Genomic DNA, 23,846 nt, shown 5'->3' on the forward strand with positions numbered 1-23,846 from the left:
AGAACAGACACTCCCAGGAGCGCTGGGAGAGGAGACTAGGGAAGCACAAGATCACTGGGTCTCATGAGCTAGTTTAGCAAGTGCATGGTCGGGGCACAGTGTGCACCAACTGCTCTCCACTCAGCCTCCCAGCAGACATGTATACATGGGTCGAGAGCCTGGGCCTTGGGTTCCGACAAGCCTGAATTTGACCCCTGACCCATCATTTACTATCTCTACCATGTTGGAAATCTGTGGTGCTTCTCTGAGAGGTGTGCCTCATCTGCAAAGCGGGGATGGTTATACCCACATAACAGTGTGGGGCTGTGAGTTCTAATGAGATAATCCATGAAAATTACATGATGGCATTTAACAAATTCTAGCTAGCCTTCTTCCACAGAATTTAATTTTCTAAAAAAATAATGTATTTCTATGTATAATATATGTAAAATGTAATGTATATTACATTTTGGAAATATAAAAAGTTAGGTTTTAATCTATTCTGTTAATGTAGATTATAGACATATATTAATATATTTAATATATGTCTTTAATATATATGTAAAATATATTCTTAAAAATCAATATTCTTTCATTGCTTCTGTTTCTTACGCAAAGACCAAACATAACTGAATCTATTTTTTGATGGTGAAGGTAACATTCTTGCATCGACTTGAGACAACTTTAAAAGTGCTTTTTCTAGGGGCGCCTGGGTGGCTCAGTCGGTTAAGCGGCCGACTTCGGCTCAGGTCATGATCTCACGGTCCGTGAGTTCGAGCCCCGCGTCGGGCTCTGTGCTGACGGCTCAGAGCCTGGAGCCCGTTTCAGATTCTGTGTCTCCCTCTCTCTCTGACCCTCCCCTGCTCATGCTCTATCTCTCTCTGTCTCAAAAATAAATAAACGTTAAAAAAAAAATTTTTTTTAAAAAAGTGCTTTTTCTATGTATCATTTTTAGAATTCCAATTAATGCCCCATGCTCTACTTCAACAAAGCCATCAGGCACTGTTCATTGGGCCGGTGGCCCCAAGATAAAAGCCCTTTCCTTCTCCAGACAGTGTGATGCATCTTTTCGTCTTTGGCAGTTGCCCTAACTACCTATCTTTAACTTTGCCTCTTTGACTCATCTATTTGGCTGCTGCTCTTCTGGTCTGGAAAAGGAGATCAAGAAGGATGTTCTATCTGTCCTTAAAACAAGAGGGAACAGGCACTGAGGGAGAGTCTGAGGGTCTCTTCTGTGTTATATACACAAGTGCGAGTACACTTTATTTGTGCATACATATCCAAGTGTGACACCTTCTTTCACCTTTGCTTCTACTTCTTCATTTACTTTGCTGTATTTTTTAGGACTTTGGCTGTATCTATGATTCATGCCCTCAGATAAGTAAAGATTTGCAAGTGAGTATTTAGTGGAGGTTCTTTTCTCAGTGATGGAAAAAGTCTTAACCTGAAAACTCCTTGTTCAGTTGCTTATACCAAATAATGATGGAGAAGGTCATTTTTAGCACTCAAGTCTTTGCCTGGCTTGGAAGCTTTTTTTTCAATTCAGTGAATGTTCACTGACTATCTGCTGTGTATGTGGCACTGAATTAGGTCCACAGATGGGGCACAAGATGAATAAGAAGTGGGTCCCGTTCTCAAGCAGTTTAAAGTCTAAGAGAACAAAGATAATGTAAACTGTAATAGGAGGCAAAAATTTGGTAAGTTCTATAATGAAGTCGTAAGTGAAGTTTGGAAGAACCCAAGGGGGAAAAATTCAGTTCTGTAGGAAAACTTGGTACAGACATAGGTGGGCACTTCTGAGCCAGCCTGAGGATGGGTGGGTTTCTGTGGGTATAGTTTGAAGAAACGGTCGTCCAAAGAGATAGACCTCCAAACAGAGGCTAACACGTAGGTCATGAATATACTTGTTTAGCGAATGAGGAGAATGTTTGGTTGCAGAGCACAGTGTTCAAAGAGTAATGATGACAGATAAAACTGGAGAACTATGAAAGACCTGGTCCTAAATGCCACACGAAGTAGGGAGTTCTGTCTTCTGATGACTTCAGAGCAGATTGAATTCCACTGAAATCACTGAGGTGGGCTGTACTTAGACCAAGTGGCTGAGGCGAGAAGGTGTGTGCATGTGTTTACGTGGCCATAAAAAAGAAAGAAAAAAAACGAGAGCTAGCCTTGGTTTTCTTTTTTTAAAAAAAAATTTTTTTAACATTTATTTATTTTTGAGACAGAGAGAGACAGAGCATGAACGGGGGAGGGGCAGAGAGAGAGGGAGACACAGAATCGGAAACAGGCTCCAGGCTCTGAGCGGTCAGCACAGAGCCCAATGCGGGGCTTGAACTCACGGACCGTGAGATCATGACCTGAGCTGAAGTCAGACGCTTAACCGACTGAGCCACCCAGGCGCCCCTAGCCTTGGTTTTCAAGGGAGTTTCAAAGGAGAAATATCTGGGGCAGCCTGACTAGGGTGCTGGCAAAATTTTAAATTAAGTGTGTAGATTCTGTTATAAATGTGACTGTTCCAGGAAGAACAAAATACATTTGTGAAAGGTACCACATAATTAGCTTAATTCAGATTCAGCATTTGTATCTTGGCATTTCTACAGATACCATTTCTAATGACTTTTTTTTCTGTTTTGTTTTGTTTTCTATTATTAAAGTCACCTTTTACTTTCCTTGTCTTTGAGGTTATAGTCTCATAAAGTGAAAAGTCTTTTTAGAGTACTTAACAGAAAATTTAATCAAAATGCTAAGCCAGATCTCAGCTAAAAAAGTATTGGCGTCATTGGAAATGTGATTCAGATTGCTAGGGCAGTGCCGTTCAGCCAAATAGGGGTTCATGACACTATTCTAGACATTTAGAAAGTAATGAGTTATATTTATCATAGAAGTGGAAACAAAAACATATTCAAACATAAAGCTACGTGGTAATTTAGAGTACTAGAGAAGATGGTTATGTAGTTTTGTGTTCTCTCTCTCTCTACATATATAAGTACACATATTTATATTTTTATATTGGTCTATATATCATACACACATATTTGAGCTGAAGTAAAGCATGAAAGTTGGAGTCCAGTCCCCTCTATAATTCTCTGTGTGGCTGTGGGCCTATTGCTTTAAACTCTCAGGGCTTTAGTTTTGCTGATCCAGTACCAAACCAAATATTGATGTCCACTCTGCTATTCTGTGACTTAATTACCTGTCAGTTGTGCTGTGTTATTTCCTCTTTTTTGTCCTTTAATGGAAACTGATTAAAACCCCCTTCCAAGAACAAACAAAAATAAAAATTGGCTTAAATTATGATTTGGAAGTTGATTAAAAACCTCAAAGCCTTCTTCAACCATTACCTTTAGGGGGGAAAAAGTAATTCAGCAAACCATACCATAGATTTTTATTCATCCAAAAAATTTTAAGAATTTAACCTGGGATCGGTTTTATATTCAGACTCAATTTTTAGAAAATAATGATGTGACAAGCCATTGATTTTGCTAAGAACATTATTTGTTAAGCATGATTTATTTAGGTTTCATAGCAATCCTATGACATAAGATCCATTTTATGGATGAGCATATTGAGGTTAAGAGAGGTGTAAATTTATTCAAATTAGCACAAGTAGCTAGTGGCAGAACCGGTTAGTTATGCGGGACTAGAGCTGCAGAGAAGTGATAGCATCTTACATCCATGCAGGGATTGAAAGAGACAGCTGACTTCCAAAGAACCAAGTTCCCTTGCCAGAGTGCAAAGCTTTTGCTGGGGCGTGGCTTCACAGACGTGGACTGTTTTTCAGCATCTCTTACATCTAGGTGAGACTATTTGGTATACAAGCCATGCTATTCTGGCCAGTGGCATAGAAGCAGGACTATCTCTTTCCTGGCTGAGGTGGTAAAGTATCTGAGATACCTTTCTCATACTCTTCCACAGCAATCTTAAAGACCATGTCTTAAAGGTGACAGCTTTATGAGATGGAAGGAGCCTAGGTGAACAGATTGGAGATATATAGATATAGATACAGATACAGATACAGATACAGATACAGATATAGGTATAGATATAGATATAGATATAGATAGACACATTTGATATATATCAAGAAGGATTCATATATATGAAATTGAGCTAATAGCACTCCCTGATGGATTGGCTATGGAGAACAAGGGAAAGGAGGAGTGCAAGGTGCTTCTTAGGTTTCTAGATGAAGCATCTTGGGGGATGATGGTACCATTTTACTTGGAGAGAAACCCCCTGAAAAAGAAACTGGCTTGGGAGGAAGATCATCTTTCGATTACCCATGCTTCATGTGAACATTTGTCATTATCTTGTAAGACTGGTGAAAAGTAGGCAAGATTTTATAGAATCTTACAGTTAACATATCCAACAGAAGAAACCAGAAAATATACTAGAAGGTTTGTGAAGGGAAATGCATTTTCCTTCCCTTTTCTTTTTTTTTTTTTTTTTTAAATTTTTTTTTTCAATGTTTATTTATTTTGGGACAGAGAGAGACAGAGCATGAACGGGGGAGGGGCAGAGAGAGAGGGAGACACAGAATCGGAAACAGGCTCCAGGCTCCGAGCCATCAGCCCAGAGCCCGACGCGGGGCTCGAACTCACGGACCGCGAGATCGTGACCTGGCTGAAGTCGGACGCTTAACCGACTGCGCCACCCAGGCGCCCCTCCTTCCCTTTTCATATTAACAAGGAAAGAGAAGAACCTTACTATTTTCACTGGATTGGATACTTTACTTTTAGATGATATATACTACCACAGTTTACTGTTTTTCAACCCCCAATTAAGATGATAAAAATAATCACACAAATAAATAATGATAGTGCTTTCTGCTTGGGTAGCATTTAATTTACATATCTAAGTCATTTTCTCGTTGAAGACAATAATCATGGGAAGCAGGTAGTTTACAGGTCAGGAAGCTGAGTTCTGGAGAGATTGATCTTTTTTTTCAACATCACATATCTGGTTAGTGGTAAATCTACAGTCTGGTTTCGGGACTGACTGCAAATGTAGCACAACTCTGTGAGGGGTTTGAGTTCAGGAAGTATGGAGGTTTCAACAGAAGGCTCTTAATTAGGCTGAATCTCAATTAGGATTATCAAAAGTGATATATTTATATACTGTCACAAATGGTAAACTCTGAAGTGGTAAGAAATGTTCAGGAATTCAGGAAATTTAAATACTTTGGTCAGAGTTTCTATACAGAACCTAACTCAAATGTTAGTTTTCAAATAACTAGTGTAGCATAGTACTTTTGGCAAAAGAACAGTGTAATTTTATCTCTTGATGATGTAGAAGAGACTCATGTCATTTATTTAGCATATCATAGTGACATTAAACAATTTAATTACTTTTGGAGCTTTCTGGAACAAGGTAATAGATGATGTTACTTTCCTTCTTGAATACCTTCTTTTTTTAAATTTTTTAAATATTATTTTTGAGAGCGAGATAGAGTGAGAGTGGGGACGGGCAGAGAGAGAGGGGGGCACAGAATTCAAAACAGGCTCCAGACTCGGAGCCATCAGCACAGAGTCAGACGCAGGGCTCAAGCTCATGAGCTGTGAGATCATGACCTGAGCCAAAGTCAGACGCTTCACCGACTGAGCCACCCAGTCGCCCCTCAAACACTTTGAATGTCTGCCTGTTGCTCTTAAAATCTAAAGTCTCTAACTTGACCTTCAAGAACTTGAATGATATGGCCTTGCACTTCCTCATCTTATGTCACTCTTCACTCCAAACACCACAAAATTATGCATACATGTCATACTGATGAAAAAATAAACAGTTAAAGTGGGTGGCAGCTACTTAATTGAAGGTAGGTGTTTTAGGGTTACTTAGTAACTGATCTGTGATCTCACATTATTCAAGGGTAATATTAGATACAGTATCCCTAGACCAGAAGAATCTCTGGCACATGACAGATATTCAGCAGGTTCCTATTCTATCAACCACTGAGTGAGAAGATGAGGAGGTCTTCTGATAGTGATCACAAATAGTCTGGAACTTGCACGACTCTAAGCACTGAATAAAAGGCTAGGGTTGTATCCCTGGCCATTACTGGAATATTGGTAAAGAGAATACTGACCAATATGGAAAAATTGCCATTCTGACCTTGGTAGGTAAGAATGAGGATCTAGAACCAAAGAATCATTAGTAGAATAACAAACATCAATTTGAATGTTTAGCATATAAGATTTATTATTTTTTTTAATTTTTTTTTCAACGTTTATTTATTTTTTGGGGGGGACACAGAGAGACAGAGCATGAACGGGGGAGGGGCAGAGAGAGAGGGAGACACAGAATCGGAAACAGGCTCCAGGCTCCGAGCCATCAGCCCAGAGCCTGACGCGGGGCTCGAACTCACGGACCGCAAGATCGTGACCTGGCTGAAGTTGGATGCTTAACCGACTGCGCCACCCAGGCGCCCCGTAGCATATAAGATTTATAAGTATGACCATTTAGCCATGCGGAGGGGATTGCTTGATAATTCTGCAAGCCTACCAAGGGTTAATTTCCCAAGAGCATTAACTTGATATTTTCTGCCTCCAATGAGAATAGACAAAAGGGGATCAAATTTTCATTGCAATTTGATAGATTTATATTATCCCACAGGAATAATTTCATGTCAATGAATTTTGTTATCTGTTAGGATTTATAGCCAAAGCATGGCTACAGAAGGATGGATGGATGGAGGGCAGGTGAATAAATACATGGATAATCATGATCTTTATGACCCTTGTAAGTGGGATCCATCTACATACATCCCAGAGGCCTTTGAGACCTCTCAAAAGAACGTAGAGCTAAATTCTCTATTTAGTTCCCTTTTGAGACTTGTATTTTTTGTGCATGTTTATCTGATGACTGATCTTATTTTTTAAAAATATCTCCTTCTTTATATATTTTTAAGTTTTCAGACCATTTCTATTCTATTTTGGAAGTAGGCTTCATGGGCTCTTAGTAAGTGAAGTTGGTTAATGGCCTGTGGTGGGTTGGCTCTGCAGTGCCATGTAAATCTCCTTTCCCCTTGTCCACCTCTGTGCCTCTCCCTAGTAGGTTAGAATTAAACCACGAGAATTCTATGCAGAATGTGTTCCAGCTTTCTTTTTCAATTCACCTTTGACAAATTTAACTCAGAGCACTAAATGGCACATGTAGTAACAAGTTAGAGGTTTTACCAAAATTCTTGCTCTTTCCTCTCTGGATGAAATATAAAAAGACAAGGGCACATGAAAAGGATTTTTGTTACTGTCCAGTTTGCTTTCTTTGGGATGTATTCCCTTGTTGAAAATGGAGTGTTTTGGAAATGAAATTTGGTGAATTGTGATTCAGTGAATTTTTCTGTTTATGCCTCAAGACCAGAGTCCATCTGAACAGGATCATTAACTTTAATTTAATCTTACATGTCAGTGTCAGGCAGGGGAGGGACTGGAGATGGGGGGGAGAGAAGAGAGTCAGTGTATGTGGGAAGAGAGAATGAGAGAGAGGAAGGGGGAATAAGAGGGAAGCCATTTTATAGAACAAGGTTCTCATTGAACAGGTCAAATTAATTTTGTGTTTGAAGTGTTGTTTTCCAAGCAAAGCATGTGTGTCTCCTCATCACAATGGAAGCAAGAAACTCCAAATTCAATATACCACTAATCCAAGTAGAGGTGACATTGGCTTATTCTCAAATCACACTGGGAAGACCAGCTGATTAAGTTCGTAATAGACTTGCACATAGTAAAGTCTTCATCAATGCTGTATTTTTATGCTACTATTTCCTGAAAAGACTGTGAATCTTCTAATCCCCACTTACCTGTTGTGATAGATGTTACCAGATTAAATTTATTGAGACCAAGTTTGGTTTCTCTATTAAAACTGTAATCCAAGAAAGCTCAAGATTTTGAAAATTTGATTATTACCAATTTTTGATGTATTTTTATTTCTAGAAGAATAGATCTACAAATCAGGCATTTAGTTGCTTTTATGTAATCAGCTGAAATAACTGATTCCCAAATGCTTTGTAACTATCAAAACTGCAAGAAAAGCAAGAGAAATCTGCATATAGTGGTGCACAATATAATGTAGGTGTTATACAGGACTTTTATACCTATTTAAACTTTACCCAAAGCTTTTATGATGAACAGCTGAGAAAACTGAGACTCAGAGGTTAAGTTACTTGCCCCAGGACATAGAATACACGACATTCGAATCCAAGTCTTTCAGAGCTCAACCCTCCTTACTTTCATTACAACTGCATACTCTTCCCATGGATCTTTCTGCTTAAATCTTAACAGAAGTTGTTCATCTGCTTAAAATTCCTCCTAATTCTACTCAGCTCCTTCATTACATTAATAATAGCATAGCAGACACTAAGTCCTTTTGTGGCAAATCCGTTCCATGACCATCTTCTCTTTAACATTTTCTTCCGTGTCACCAAATGTCAAATATTTCTTTTTAAAAAAAAAGTCATCACTGTTTTTAACTCCTTGAAGTTCTGAATTGCCTTCTAGCAATCTCCATTTTAGTGCATGAACATGAACTCTCACGTATCAAATCTGAATGTCAAGGTGCCATCCATCTCACATCCTTTCGCAGTCCAATACTAATGGAGGACATCATCAGGATGCACATTTCTCCCCGTAGGCTCCCCTCAGAATGATCGGGTACCATCTTTGTGCCTATTAAGTACAAAGAACAACTGAATTTCCTTTGAGTCACATAAGAATGAAGGTAAAACATTCAGACCAAAGGGCACATGCCCATCAATTTTGGACAATTTTGATGAGAATTGCAAATATATAGAGCAACCAGCAAACATTTGCTGAGTGACTACCATGTACCAAGTACTGCCTGACACTGAACTTTCCTTTATTAAGCAGTTCCCGTATCTTATGCAGTAGTCTAAGTACTGAAAATCATAAACATAAAAAACCATGGGAAGGGCTGAACTCTGTCTTCACCTATCTTACATTGTTCTGTAAGACCCTCTGACAAAGAATCTGAATTGGATTATAGTACCTATATTTAAAACTTAGAGGAAGAGCTGATATGCAAAGAATCTTAATCTTTCCTGACAGAAATACAGCGACCATCATAATGAATAGGTATTGACAGTCTAGAGTTACTGTCAATATGCGGCATTATGCCCAGGACAATTAAATTTGTCTGTTTTATATTACTGAGACCAAGTGCTTGGCCTGGGTTCCTGCAGAAAATAAATAATTCCATTACATGTGATTCACCTCTGAGTAACCCTCCAAGCTGAAGGCTCAAGCTGAAAATTTACATTATTACACAAAGAATAGATTTTGCAAACATTTATTAGGTGTCCTTATGTTCCCTGGGCAGCATACAAAGATTTAAACATGCAAAATACAGTCTTCATATGTAAGAAATGTGCATCTTAATTTTCCTAAAAAGGTCTTTCAATTAAAAAAAAATCTAGTTGGTTTTTGTTTGTTTGTTTTTTAATAAGAGAGCAAAATGAATTGTGATGACTGACAAAGAGATATCCAGACACGTGAGGAACATGGACTCTGGAGTCAGGCAGAAGGGACTCTGAAATGTGGTCTGTCAGCTACTAGCTGTGTGTTCTGGTACCAGTTACTCCTCATATTCCACGGTGTAGAATCAATAAGATAATAGCTCCCATCATATGAGGTTGTACTGGGGTAAGATAAAGAACTTCCTGATACATTCCCTAAACCATCGTAAGTACTTAATAATTTACTTCCGTTCGTTTTTCACTATGATATGTGTTTTGGGCTAACTTGAGCTTTTTGATGTGCTCTTATACACATTATTCACCTAAAAATGTGGTGAGGCCTTAGCACGCCACTCACCCTGCATTTCCATTCTCTGCTCTAACGCTTATGCATTCATTCAGATAGTTCCATCCTGTGCTGTTCGGGGCTCCTTCTTCCCTAATACTTTCGTTTGCACAAATGCGTATCAAAAACCTGAACATCCATGGAATTGTAGATTGCAAAGATCAGAAAAAGTCGTTAGTTTTTGTTTTAACCATTATAAAAACTTTGGCCATTTTTTTTTTTTACTTGTTAAACAGATATGGATGGTGTGTCCACCATGTCCCATGCATTGCTCTGGGTACTACAAGAAGCATCATGACCACCCCGTAAAAAGTTGCTTGGTTTTGGAGTCAGACAGAACTGTTTCAAATCTTGGTTTTATCGCTTGTTTGTTTAGTGATCTTAGAAGAACTTAATCCCTTGGAGTCTGTTTCTTAATTCATAAGATAGGGGGTTGGTGATACCTTCTGAGCTCATTGAAAGGGTTAGTCTGTGTGAAGTGCTTAGCACAGTGCCTGGCACATACGAGGTGCTCAGTGAATAAGAGGTACCTCCCTTTGCTCTTAGTGATTGCAAAGAGAAAAACTGGGATTATCCCTCCAAACCTCATGCCCTGTGAGGACATTAATCTTATATTAAAAGTAACATAATGCCTCTTAGATTCTCTTTGCTGCAAATGACAGCGACCAATGGGTCAAATTGGGATTTGATCCCAAATCTTTGGATTCCAAAGAGGGCCATGCATTCTGCTCCTTCCCACCAGGTCTCCTGCTTGTGTTTCTGGGAACTGGTATCTTCATGCTTTGGGCGAGATACATGAGGGAATGATTTGTGTCCCTCTAAGAACTGTATTTTGCATACTGACTGACCCTAAACAGTTCACTGCCATCTCTCCTCCTCATGCTCCTTTTTTTTTTTTTCCACACCAGTAGGTCTCTCTAGACCCAGCTTTGTGCCCTGGCCTTGCATTGTCCAAGCTCTGCTCCAAAGCACTGTTTTGGGAAAGATAGGAAGTGGAAGAACCAAATATACCCCAGGAAGATGATCTCCAAAAGTACTGCCTTTTCAACAATTTCATAGGCAATACGCTTATATGAAGGCTTTAACACCACAATGAAGAGCTATTAGTGAAAGCAATGTGTAAGCAAGATGGTGAAATGAGTAAAGAAAGTAATCAAAAAACAATACCTTCAAAGGAGCTCTGTCTCTCAACAATCAAATACACAGAATATGCCCCCCCCCCAACCCCAGCAGGGCCCTCTCTCCCCCAGCAGTAGAACCTGGCTTTGTCTTTGGCTCTTCTCCTCTCTACTGCATCCCTACATCTCTCCCCATCTCAGCCCCTTTACATTAGCTCCTGTGATAAACCAGTTCCTGCCAATGTGCTAATAGGACAGTGACCATTTTACATGTGGATTCTCCTTGTTGTCCTACAGCTAGCAGTGGAATGGCAGGAATTCTGGACAAGGATAGAAAGGAGGATGTAACTGGCAGGACTCTCCACTTAGACTCCTCTATGGGAGGACGGCATCTCTGGTTAAGGCCAACAGTGTCTTCTGCGTGTCTGGGTCTCAGCTCCTGCCTAGAGGATGTTCACACCTCAGTTTCTCTTTCTGGACTCAATTCCAGGATGATTACCTCAACTTGTCCATCTACAGAATCAGTCTTCATTTCTAAGGAGAACAAAATTTCAAATGGGATTTTTAAAAATAAAACAGAAGACATAAAACCAAGCAAAAACCCTGTAGGTTCTTTTGACTATCAGATTTTGATGTTTGATCTAAAATTAATATAGAGTCCAAATGTTTCTTTTTGGAATTTCCCTCTGAACAATTCTGTTTTCAGTGTAACATTTAAAGGCTCATATTCAGAATTTAGCATTTGCTTAATGAGTTTTTATAGAACAGTTGTACTCAGGAGAAAAAAAATGGGTAAAGGTCATTATGTTCTGCTCTACTATTTCTTCTTCACCTGCAGAGTTGTATACTCTTAAAACCAGGAAGTTCCAAGGTAATTTGACTTTTTTTAAAAATTATCTCAGGGAAGTTTCAGAGAACAACACTAGTAAACACAATTTGCGTTTTAAACTTAAAAGATATTTTCTTAAGTTAAAAAAAAAAGACTCTCCAACTTTTTGGACCTTTCACAAGAAATATATTTTACATATGAGTATACTAAATGTTGTTTATCCATTTATCTATTGATAGAGAACAATTTCATTATAAAAATTTTTATTATTGAAGTATAGTTGATATAAAGTGTTATGTTAGTTTCAGGTACAAACATAATGATTTGACAATTCTATATATTGTGCAATGTTTACCTCAATAAGTATAGGTACCATCTGTCACCGTGAGAACCATTTCGAGGAGAATTTTATTCAGAAAATAATTGTAACTAAATGATCAGGTGTACCTTTATAGGTTTAATTGCATATATATAATAAGTGGAGCTTAAGGGCGCCTGGGTGGCTCAGTCGGTTAAGTGTCCGACTTCGGCTCAGGTCATGATCTCGCGGTCTGTGAGTTCGAGCCCCGCGTCGGGCTCTGTGCTGACCGCTCAGAGCCTGGGGCCTGTTTCAGATTCTGTGTCTCCCTCTCTCTCTGACCCTCCCCCATTCATGCTCTCTCTCTGTCTCAAAAATAAATAAACGTTAAAAAAAATTAAAGAAAAAATAAGTGGAGATTAAAGGCTTTTGAAGAAATCTCTTGTCAATTTAGAAAAGCCTGACTATGAGAAGTACTGTATATTTAGAAGCTCATGAGATATTACTGGGCCTGACCTATAGATTCAGGGTTCATCTATGTACAGATGGCAAGTGAAACCATGTGGGTTTGCCCCAGGGAGAGGGTATAGAGGACCCTAGGACAAAATCCTGAAGAACTTCAACATTTGGGGAGCAATAGAGGTAAGGGAGCCTCGAATTTCCTCCCTGGAAATGATGATAATGAAACCTAACTTAGGCAGTTATTTGAGAAGAAAACACCTCCTACTTTTGCACCTACATGAGACAACAGATGTAAAGCAACTGGTGCCTGGCTTATAGGTAAGGCCTCAGTAACGATAACTAATAATATTACACTGATGAAACTTCTTATTCTATATTTTTCTTATGTTATCACTGTTGTCAATTTCTGTACTCTTTGCTTTATGTTATTACCTTGTAACATCATATCCAGGATCACCTATTTTGAAATGAGCTTTCCCACCCTGTTAAAAAATCAGTCTATTTTTAATTTCATTGTTATTCCCAGACTTGACTAGCTCCTCTGGTAGTACCAAAGGAAACTAAAAGAATCTAAATTAAGTGGAGAGGAGCTAGAGGCACAGGCCAGACTTCCTGTGTGGCTGACCCAAGGCTGCAGTTCTGGATGCACACTGGAGGATGTTCTCACCTCCACAGCTTGGAGGAGAATCGTTCTAGCCCAAGATCATCAAGACAACAAAATTCTTTCCCTTAATATCTCTTTGTTTTGATATTGACAAAGGAATAGTTACTTCATTTCTTAAAAAACAAGTGATGGGGGCGCCTGGGTGGCGCAGTCGGTTAAGCATCCGACTTCAGCCAGGTCACGATCTCGCGGTCCGTGAGTTCGAGCCCCGCGTCAGGCTCTGGGCTGATGGCTCGGAGCCTGGAGCCTGTTTCCGATTCTGTGTCTCCCTCTCTCTCTGCCCCTCCCCCGTTCATGCTCTGTCTCTCTCTGTCCCAAAAATAAATAAATGTTGAAAAAAAAAATAATAAATTAAAAAAAATTAAAAATTAAAAAAATTTAAAAAAAAAAAAACAAGTGATGTTTTTCCCTCCCATTTCTGGTAAAGAATAATTGACAAATATTCATGACCCAACCTAAAAACAATTACAGAAATTGACTTTAAAATTGTCATGAAGTTCTGGAGTCAGAAGTGGAAAATCATTACTCCCTTTTAAAAAATTTATTTGAATATTTTTTTAATGAACTCTGAAACGTGTGACCACACCTGTACATTCGCTTTTAACACAGTTGGTATGATTGTTTCTTCCTGGGTCTTCTCAAAGAGCTGTTAAGATACAAATAACTTCTACGTTTCATAACTGTTTGCTTTAGTCTTTCAGAGTTGCCTTCCTACTTTCCTAAATTTCTCCAACCTTTCCACTTCTCGAGGGGGAAAAATGTTTCCAATGCTTTCTCTTATTTGACAATTTGGTTAGTTCTGTTTTTCTGGAATGTCACATATTTGGTGTATTCCCGTATGTATTCCGTATATAGAAAAGTATTCTAGATGTGGGAAATGCAACTTTCAGTGAAATGAAAATTACAGATTGGCATAGCATTTTGTGAATGTGTGCAAATTCTTTCTTCCCTTATTATTGGCTTATTTGTTATAGACAGAGATTGAAACACAAAGAGATAGAACTTGTATTAAGCTACACAATTTAAAATGATGCTGGAAATGAACTCTGTCCCCTGAATCCTGATCCTTTGCACTTTTCACTGGAAGATGGACAATTCATGGTGTTTGTGACTTAGTTCATATTGGCTATTGTCCAAATTTGGTGGTCATAACAGGACAGAATCTATGGAAAACTACTATTGCCTGTTCTCTTACCAATTTAATACAAGAATTATTGGAATTTATGTGTATTTTCTGTTCTGTTTGGTGGAACATGCTGTCTCTTATAGTCAATTTATAAAAAATAAAATGATTTGAAAACATAAAATAATAATAGCATTTATTTTAAAGTCCTATAAAAACCAGCAGTGATTGGTAAAATACAGCATTTACTGTGACCCCAAACCTGAATTAGAAGCATGGAAAAGCCAATTAAGAGGCCTGGACCCAAGAAGAAAATGATGATTGTTATTATGATATTTTTTCCCTATAAGAGGATAAGGCAATTAGAGGTAAGAAGCAAGAAAGTTTTTAACGATTAAAATTAAAAATGAGGGTGCCTGGGTGGCTCAGTCAGTTGAGCATCCCACTGTTGATTTCAGCTCGGGTCATGATTTCAGCATCATGGGATGGAGCCCCATGTCAGGCTCCATACAAAGTGCGGAGAATCTCTCTCACCCTCTTCCCCTCTCCCCACTGACACGCACTCTCTCTCTCTCTTTAAAATTAAAAAAATTAATAAATAAAAATTAATGGGGGAAGGTGTTCCTAAATATTATGGGTGGGTAGTTTTAAATGTCAGTGAGCTTTCCTATAAACTCATGTGAAGAGTAATGAAGAGCTTAATGTGGGAAGACATTTTTTTTTAAACAAACATTGACATTTTAAAGACCTAAACACCTTAAATGGAATGACTATTAAAATGCAAAATTAGACTGAACAGAGACATTTTGGGGATCACATATGAGTAGAATCCTAAGAGCCAGATAATGAATGACTCACGTAAGCTGAGCGGTTTGGGCTGACTCACATGTTTTGGAAGAAGGTGTCATCAAATCTCTGATTCTGTCAATGTTTTTCCCTTTGTTCCACCTGTTAGTGCCAAACAAATCCTGAAATTCAGTGACTTTTCCAGCTCCAATTTGTCAAGAAGACTTTCCAAACCACCAATAACAAGTCTAAGACTTTGAAATATATAGGCATCTAGTATATCTGAATAATACTCACTAAGAAACATGAGCCATATATGTAACTATGGACCATGTAGGAGATAAGAATCCCAGACAGAGCCTTGACAGGATAGGAATGGAAGAACCAAGATTGGGCTTGGTTTCTCCAGGATGGAAGAAAGGAGCCTTCTTACCCCAATACTTCCTGAATGATGCTTCCTGGAAGATATTTTAAATCAACAAATCTTATCTGGTACCTATACCAGGTGTAGGCAACATACAGAAGGAATCCTTGGTCTGTGTCGTAGAAAAGCTCACAGCCTGTGAGGGAAACTGACATAGGAACTAAGTGAAACAATTTGATAAATAAAAATATATCTAAGAGCAACATTAGGGGTTGGGGGTGGGGGGAGGGGCACAGAATAGTCAGTTTCTTATACCTCTAGGGCTGAGAAGCCCTCACAGAGAAGGTGGCATTTGTCTGGGCCTTGATAGGTGGTTGAAATTCTAAATATCCGAATAGGAAAAGCACCTCAACCAGAGATAAGAACCACTTATAGAAGAAAGAGATACTGGAGTACAGATGTTGGGGTATGTTCAGAGAATGGTTAATAATCCACAGAATTGAAGAATTAGAAAAAGATGAGATGGGACTATGGGAGACAAAGATGTGTTCTGTCAGTGTAGCTCTCTTGTTCATGTAATCTGTGCCTTGGAATGGTCCTACTCTCAGGATATGTCTCACCCAAAAATTGCTGTTTATATAAATCTGTGATATGGTTTCTTGACCAAGGACCTATTTAGTGATGAATAACAATAATCTAAGAGAAGCTTGCAATCTTTTCTATATCTAGCCCGGATCTCCTTTGCATTCTTTATATTCTTAGATTGTTCAGAGAGCTAAGAACTTACAGTGCTGGGTCTTTGATAAACATCTGTTGAAAATAATAATGAATCATGTCCACGTGCACACACAGATACTTACATAAACTTTCACTGCTTTTTAAATGTTCGAAGTTAACTGGTGTGTTGCAACTTCAAAAATTTCGTTCACTTGGGGGCACCCAGGTAGCTCAGTCGGTTAAGCTTCTGACTTTGGCTCAGGTAATGATCTCACAGTTCATGAGTTGGAGCCCTGATACCGTGTACTTGAATGTTGCTAGGAGTGTTCAAAGAGGAATTCGATCTCCTTGACCCTTTGTTGTTTTTTCCACAGGATTGAAAAAACGTACAAGGAAGGCCTTTGGAATACGGAAGAAAGAAAAGGACACTGATTCGACGTATGTACTTTGGGACAGCACAGCGGCTCAGCTGCAGCTGAGGGACCACATGTGGCCATGTGGTGTGGTCAGCTGCACGGCAGAATGAAGCACCCGTTAAACCCTTTATTTGGCTAGAATCCCTGAAAGTTACAAAATGGGAAAATCAACAGTTGTTTGGATACAGGTGAAACCAAAGAGGGCTACATTTACTGCTCACCTTTAGCTTTTCATCCCATATATTTTTATCATGCATAAATTTTAGCACAGTATGAGCGCTGCACTGTGTCCTTGTCCTCCAAGAATGTATAAATCATGGGATAAAATATCTACCATACCAAAGAAATATCTTCCATATAACAAAATGAGATAACATAGTTGAAATGCCTCCTATACGAATAAAAAAAAAAAGTTGAAAAAAAAAATTTTAGGGGCGCCTGGGTGGCGCAGTCGATTAAGCGTCCGACTTCAGCCAGGTCACGATCTCGCGGTCCGTGAGTTCGAGCCCTGCGTCAGGCTCTGGGCTGATGGCTTGGAGCCTGGAGCCTGTTTCCGATTCTGTGTCTCCCTCTCTCTCTGCCCCTCCCCCGTTCATGCTCTGTCTCTCTCTGTCCCAAAAATAAAAAAAAATAAAAAAAAAAACGTTGAAAAAAAAAAAGAAATGCCTCCTATGGTAGCTAGTGCTTAGTAAATGCTCAGTAAATGGCAGTGGATGCTACTCTTACTCTTACTAATACAAATTAATATGTGATCAGTTCCTTATGAGCAGTTAAAAATGAAATTTCATGGAAATTTGAGGGTGGGAAAACTCATGTTTGGACAGATGATCAGTGAAGCCTCAGAGAGGCAGAAACCTTGAGTTTGGACTTCAAGTAGGTGAGGACATGCATCTCATGCCAAGGGAACAATGACAGCCAAGGGAGAGAGATGGAAAAGTCCGGTAGGCATTCAGGACAAGATAGCTAGGACAGTTTGTCTATGTGACGGCTGCAGGTAAAGGTGGTAATGGGAGGCAAGGCTGGAAAGGAGACCAGGCCCAGATAGGAAGGGCTTTAAGGGCTAGGGTGAGGTGTCTGGGCTTCCTTCCTTAGGAATGGGCAACCTTGAAGCCTTGAAGCCTTTTAAACCAGATAGTGTAAAAAGTTTTCTAAGGGGAGGAAGCAATTTGCGTGTGTGTGTGTAGATATCGCTTGTTAAAATCTCTGGTTGTTACCTTTTCTGTATGCTTTTTCTTTTGGTAAATAATTATTTCAGGGAAATGACATTCACTCGAGTCTTGCAAGTTTTTCTTTTTTTAAATTTTTTTAATGTTTTATTTATTTTTGAGAGAGAGAGAGACAGAGCATGAGTAGGGGAGGGGCAGAGACAGAGAGGGAGACACAGAATCCGAAGCAGGCTCCAGGCTCTGAGCTGTTGCACAGAACCCGACACAGGGCTTGAACCCACGAACCGTGAGATCATGACCTGAGCCAAAGTCGGAGGCTTAACTGACTGAGCCACCCAGGCACCCCAGCCATAAACTTATTCTACCAGCAGTGATAGTTGAAGGACATGCTGTTTAGTATAAACCTTTGCTTTTCACGAACCCCTGCTCTCGAATTGGGTCATGCATCATTCTTGCAAAAGGCTGGGAAGTTGTTCTGGCAATTTACTGTCCCTTCAGTGTTAGGTAATGCTTATGTTCGTCTGCAATCATTGAAACCTTGTTGATGCAAACTGTTTTCAGGACTGTCACAACTCCATGAGTGTTGCCAAGCAACCTGCTCCAGTAGCCGACCAGCTCCAACTATAGCTGATTGAACCTCCTTAGACAGAGAGTGGGGTCGGGACCAGAGCTTCCTGATTTGATCATCATTACAGTGGCTGATAGAGGAAAAGAGAGAGCCTGTGCTAAGTGGCAGGCCCTGTGCAGGGTATTTTTGTATGCACTGATATCCTTTTTAATCCTCACGGCGATTCAATAAGGTTAGAAATAATATCTCAATTTTAGAAATGAGAAATCAGTGCCAAAAGGGATTAAGTAACTCTCTGAAGGCTATCTGGAAATAAGAGTTGGAGCCAGAATTCTAGTCCAAATCAAATGCCCATCATCTGTCACCCAGAAGAAAAAGACTAGGTGGGCAAAATTTTAATCAAGACCTGTAGCGGAGTAAGAGAAAAGGCAGTAGCTGCAAAAGGGAACTGACACTTCTTAAAATAGCGACAAAGGCCCATGGTAGATGATTAGTTTTCAAATAGAAGTCAGTAAATATAATGGGTTCTCTGCTAAAAAGAAAATAAAATTACTAAAAATATATGTATAAAACTTCATAAGAGGGGGTTAGAAAATGCATTGATATTGATAACACATGCTCTAACATCTGAGACTGAGATGTTAGCAAACATCTCTCCACTCACCATCCTAGGTCAGATTGTATAAAAACTTTATTCTAGATAACATTTCATGAGTGTTTACTATATTCGAGACACTATTCCAGGCTCTTCACTTTCTTCACTTCATTGAATCCTTTAATAGGCCTATGAGGTATATGCCATTTTCATAGCTATTTAGTAAATGAGGAAACTGAGACACAAAAGGCTCAAAGAACTTGCCCAAGGTTATGCAGTTAGGAATCTATGTTGACTGAATCCAGGCAGTCTGGCACTACAGCCAGTGGTCTTCACTGCCATGCTTACAGCCACCAGACTAGGAGACACAGCCTCCATTCCGTCAATGGTTAAGACAGAGGCAGGATAGGACACTATGCCGCTATGTCCAATTACAGGGAAATGCCACCCCTATAGCTGCAATATGCATGAGATCAAGCAGCCTCTCGTTTAGATCGCCTATTGATATACCCTTGTACCTGGACCAATAGTGGGCAACACCACAGCCAGGCCTATCTGCAGAGCCTTGTCTTCATATCTGTAATGTGCTGCCCCCAAAGACATCCCCGTGAGGATCAGTACCTTTGGATATATCCTACCCTAAAGGTGACACAATCATCTCTCTCTCAGTTCCTTCAGTACAGGTTTGCTATCCTGGTAAGAAATGCTTATTTTTTGTGGTATATAAATCTGAAAAAGGAAGTTTGCTTTGATGAATGTAGGGCACTACCTTTCCTCTATGCTTTCTGTCCAACCTTGGCTTATTGTTAACCTTGGTAACCCCCTGGATTTACTCTTGTGTCTCATTCTTTTTACCATGAGCATGACTTCTTCATTATTTCTATCCTCTGATTCTAGCCTAGTGCCTGGCTATAAACACTCAGTATTCATTCAGTGAATTATAACTTTTATCAGCTTTTATCTTCCTGTACTTTGTTTTACATAAAATTTCTTTGAACCAACTAATTCCCATAGCCAGGTTCAAAGACCCCAAGATTTCTGTCAACTCCCATGGGTCTTTCAATATCTGGGTCCTTTCTGCATCTAGTCCATGTATCGCTGATTTACCTCTGCATCCCCACAGACACAGAACTGCTTACGAAAAATGATGTGCTCCCATCAAGTGTTTTATAATCTAAATGGAATATCTTGCTGAATTTGAAGGGGGTGTTAGCAGGAAAAGGAAATCCCATCATGGAGCCCAGAAGATGTGCTCCTAACTCTCTGCATTTCTCTCCCCCTCTCTCCCTCCCTTCCTCTCCTCTCTCCTCCTCCCCACCCCATGAATCAATAAGGAATGTTGTTACTTGGTCCCACCTCCTAAAGAACAGTTCCAAACACACCAAACTCCGAAAGACTTCAGAGTCCACCTCAAGCACTTATTAAGTTTACCTTCCAAACAATGCAGGTCCTCATCTAAGCATAACTCTGGCCTCCGTGTTAATAGAATAACATTTTTCTAGCTCTTTACAGAGTGAACTAAAATAGGAAGTTATAAAGTCACAGTGACTACCCTTTTATTTCTCCCTTCCTCTGGCTCCTCCAGTTCAGTTTCCCAAAGGAACAATAATAGTACTTGCTTTGAAGTCTAACATGGCTGCAAATGGTCAGTTTTGTGTTCTCAGTGATGAGACACCATGAAAGAGAAAAAAAAAAAACATAACAAATGAACAGTTTTGACTAGTTAGTATGGGCCAGGAACTAATTACAAGTTCTTTATATACTTTATTTTATTTAAACAGACTTTGAGAGATTAAGTAATGTATTCAAGGTCACAGAACTAATGAGTGGTGGAGTCTGGACACCCAGGTTCATCCTACTCTGGAACCTTCACTGCTAGGCACTGCAACACAGTGTCACCCTGGATGATGAACTCTCTTGGCCTTAGGTCATCAAGGGGGCCATTTAGCAAACATTGTCCTCCATTTCCTGCTCTCCTGAAATCAAAGGAGAAGTAGGAATATAAATATAGAAGAAAATACAGATTCTCAAAGTAAAGAGAGAAATACCATAGGAGTTCCTTTCTATAGGGAGAGATTCAAGACCAGTCACAGGGGAGAAGATGAGAGAGGGCAAGTCAGTTTACATTCCTTGTGGTAGTTTAAATGGAGCCAGCTGAGTGGGACAGACTCTTAATAAACTCCCCTCTCAAAAGTGAACCAAGACACCGCAATAGCAACATGTACCTTTTGGACAACAGCTTTTAATGAGAATCTGCCTCCTCCCCCACACACAGGCACACATCCCACGCTCAAATATCATTCGACTAATTTGTTTTGATTTCATTTTCATTAGCCAGGTTCACTGGGGTGGGAACACAGGAAAGGGGGAGAGAGGTGGTCTGCAATTCTTATTGTTGTATGTTAGTCTATGTAGCAAGAATGATTCATTTTCCTAATAGCTACCCATTTCTTTTTGTTACAGAGGTTCACCAGATAGAGATGGAATTGTAAGTATTTAAATGACCATTTTCAGTAGGTTTGCATTTCAATATATATACAATGTTTGAATTTCTTAAAGCCCCATTTCTTTTTTTTTCCTGTAGGGAAAAAATAGCTTAAATGACTTTTCAGACCTCTCACTGTTGTAATTTTCTGTAGTAATTGCATGGGACATATAAATGCAGTCTTGGTCAAGTTAAACTTATTTATTGCATTCACCTAAAATCCTGCCCCAGAGTAGGCGAGCAAACCTCAACAATATGGTGGGTCAAAAGCCAGACAGTTCCTGCAGGGGCTGCTACCATTAACTGTTATTTCATTTCCAATTTAATGATATAATAGCTCATTATGTGAGAATGTTTTTCTCCAACAGAGGCCACAAAGTCATAATGGAGCTCAGATCCAATAAAATTGAAAGAAGGTTTTCCCCTTTAGTTGAGTTGCAGATACATTTTCTATATTAAATTCCTAAGTAGGGAATGGTCTTGAAACCACTTACGCCTGAATTTACAGCCTGAAGGAGGAAAATGTGTCCACTGGGTTTAGGTTTAACAGTAACTCTGACTTCTTGCTGGCCACCAGATTTCTTGCTTTTTTAAAGAAGTCTATGGCACATGGGCTTGGATTTATCTGAGTTGAGCTTACGGGAGTCTGTACCAACTTCTAAAATGACTTCCTTTGAATCTAAATCAGACGCCTATTCAGAAGGTTCAAAAGAACAGCTGTTACTGAAAAAAAAATGGACTCACATTAGGCTCATTGGGCTGGAGTGGGAACTAAAATAAATCTGGTGGTTAAAAATATTTTTTAAAAAATCACCCTTCATAATATTATACTCAAATTGAGGTGTTAATTGCAGCTATAGCAGAAGTTTTTTCTTCCATACTTGACTCAAGGTTCTTAGCTTTGGGGTCCCTTTTGCATTCATGTAGTTCTCGCCATGAAATGTTAAGAAAATAGACATAAATTGACCAGACATTGGGTAACACTATAATCAAGGCTCTATTCAGCAGGGGAAAAAAAAGACCCAGAAGACTCAGCTTCTCCTCACCTCTTGCTTCTGGCTCAGAGCCCTCTCGTTAACTCTGTCTCAGGTACTCTCTGCTTCTGTGTCTTCTCTCTGCTTCTGTCTTGGTCCCCTCCCTGGGTTCTCTTGTCTCCATTCTGACCTCGGCAAGGCTCTGTTAGCTATTCTCTGCTTTCTGTTCCTGCTGCTCTTAGGCTAGACTGCTGTTTCCTGCTTCTCTCCCTCTACCTCAGTCTTGTCCCTTTTTCTCTAACGCCCTGCTCCTCCTGCCCTCCACCACCTCCTCACTCCCTACCCCATTGCTACCTCAGTGTTCTCTGCTCTTCTAGGGACCACCAGTTTAAATCTCTGGTAGAACCGCAGCCCTGGCATGTCGGTGCAGCCCTGGCATGCAGCTGGCAATGATGAGCATGTGCTGCATTAAAGAGCCCAGCCGTGATTCTGTGGATTCGTGTACCCTAAGTCAGGGCTTCATAGCTGAGCTCCCTGAGATCTCTCTCTCTGCCACCAATCCAAGTCATATATTTATCTATCGGCAGTGGCACCCTCCTTGTTCCCTAATTGGAAATGCCATAAATATCACTGGTCGTGATTTTAGGAAAGAGGAATTGTTTAATTTTGACTTCTCAGGAAGTAAGGCAGACCTGTTTGAAAAAGGCCACATTCTAAGTAAATGCAGCTTCCTAGGTAATTGGCATTTATTAGCCAGCTGCTAGTTTTACCGTTTGGAAGGACTCCCCAGATATTCCTCACTCACTGTGGTCACCAAATTTTGAGAACTCCTTATCATATCAATGCTATAGGAAGTCAAGTTTCTGCCTGCATTCAGTCCTTAGCGATCTCAATTTTCTTTCAAACCCAGGCTGATTTCTTTAATCCCTTGTGTCTGTGGACCCAGGCACACTTTTATCTTTTACCTGGCTGATTTAGCTTCCAAATTATTGTCTCCTGGGTATCTGAAGTTGAACTCCATGGTTTCACTAATGTGGTTCTGCAAACCACAGGTAGTGGTGCACCCCCTTAATGCTTATAAATGGCTATGCGATAAGTTCAATGTACTGATGCCTATTTAATTTCAGTTTCTCAAAACTTAATGAGGCCCATCTCTGGTGACCGCACTTTTGAGGGTTAGTCTACAGAGGCTTCATGGCAAGGCTGCAGGTGTGAAGGTGGGCTTGCCTCGCTCCCCACTGGTGAATGTCCCTCCAGCAGAGCTGTCTGGCATGATGTCTGAGACTTCAGGCAGCTGCGAGTGACAATGCATTCTAACCCAGAGACCAACTCACCTTTGTGCAGGGTGTGCTCAAAACATTTTCCTGAGCAGTTTAGATTTCCATCCACACAGGCCAGGGGCACAGGGAATCACAGCCATTGCTGTGAGATCTCTGCTCATCCTGAACGCGTGTGCAGGAAAGGGCCCAGATTTGAAGCTGTCAGCAGTTCAT

At 39.9% G+C, this 23,846-nt stretch overlaps 1 protein-coding gene across 1 annotated transcript in view; it reads left to right on the forward strand.

Annotated features, from left to right (window-relative positions):
• Window positions 1-23,846, forward strand: part of SGIP1 (SH3GL interacting endocytic adaptor 1) — a 204,510-nt gene that overhangs the window by 69,368 nt on the left and 111,296 nt on the right. Inside the window, 3 exon segments of the mRNA XM_043575202.1 lie at window positions 16,524-16,587; window positions 21,358-21,382; window positions 22,385-22,468. Of these exon segments, the coding sequence (XP_043431137.1) occupies window positions 16,524-16,587; window positions 21,358-21,382; window positions 22,385-22,468 (173 nt within the window).

The sequence above is a fragment of the Prionailurus bengalensis genome, chromosome C1 (assembly GCF_016509475.1).
Source record: "Prionailurus bengalensis isolate Pbe53 chromosome C1, Fcat_Pben_1.1_paternal_pri, whole genome shotgun sequence".
In the NCBI taxonomy this organism is placed as follows: Eukaryota; Metazoa; Chordata; class Mammalia; order Carnivora; family Felidae; genus Prionailurus; species Prionailurus bengalensis.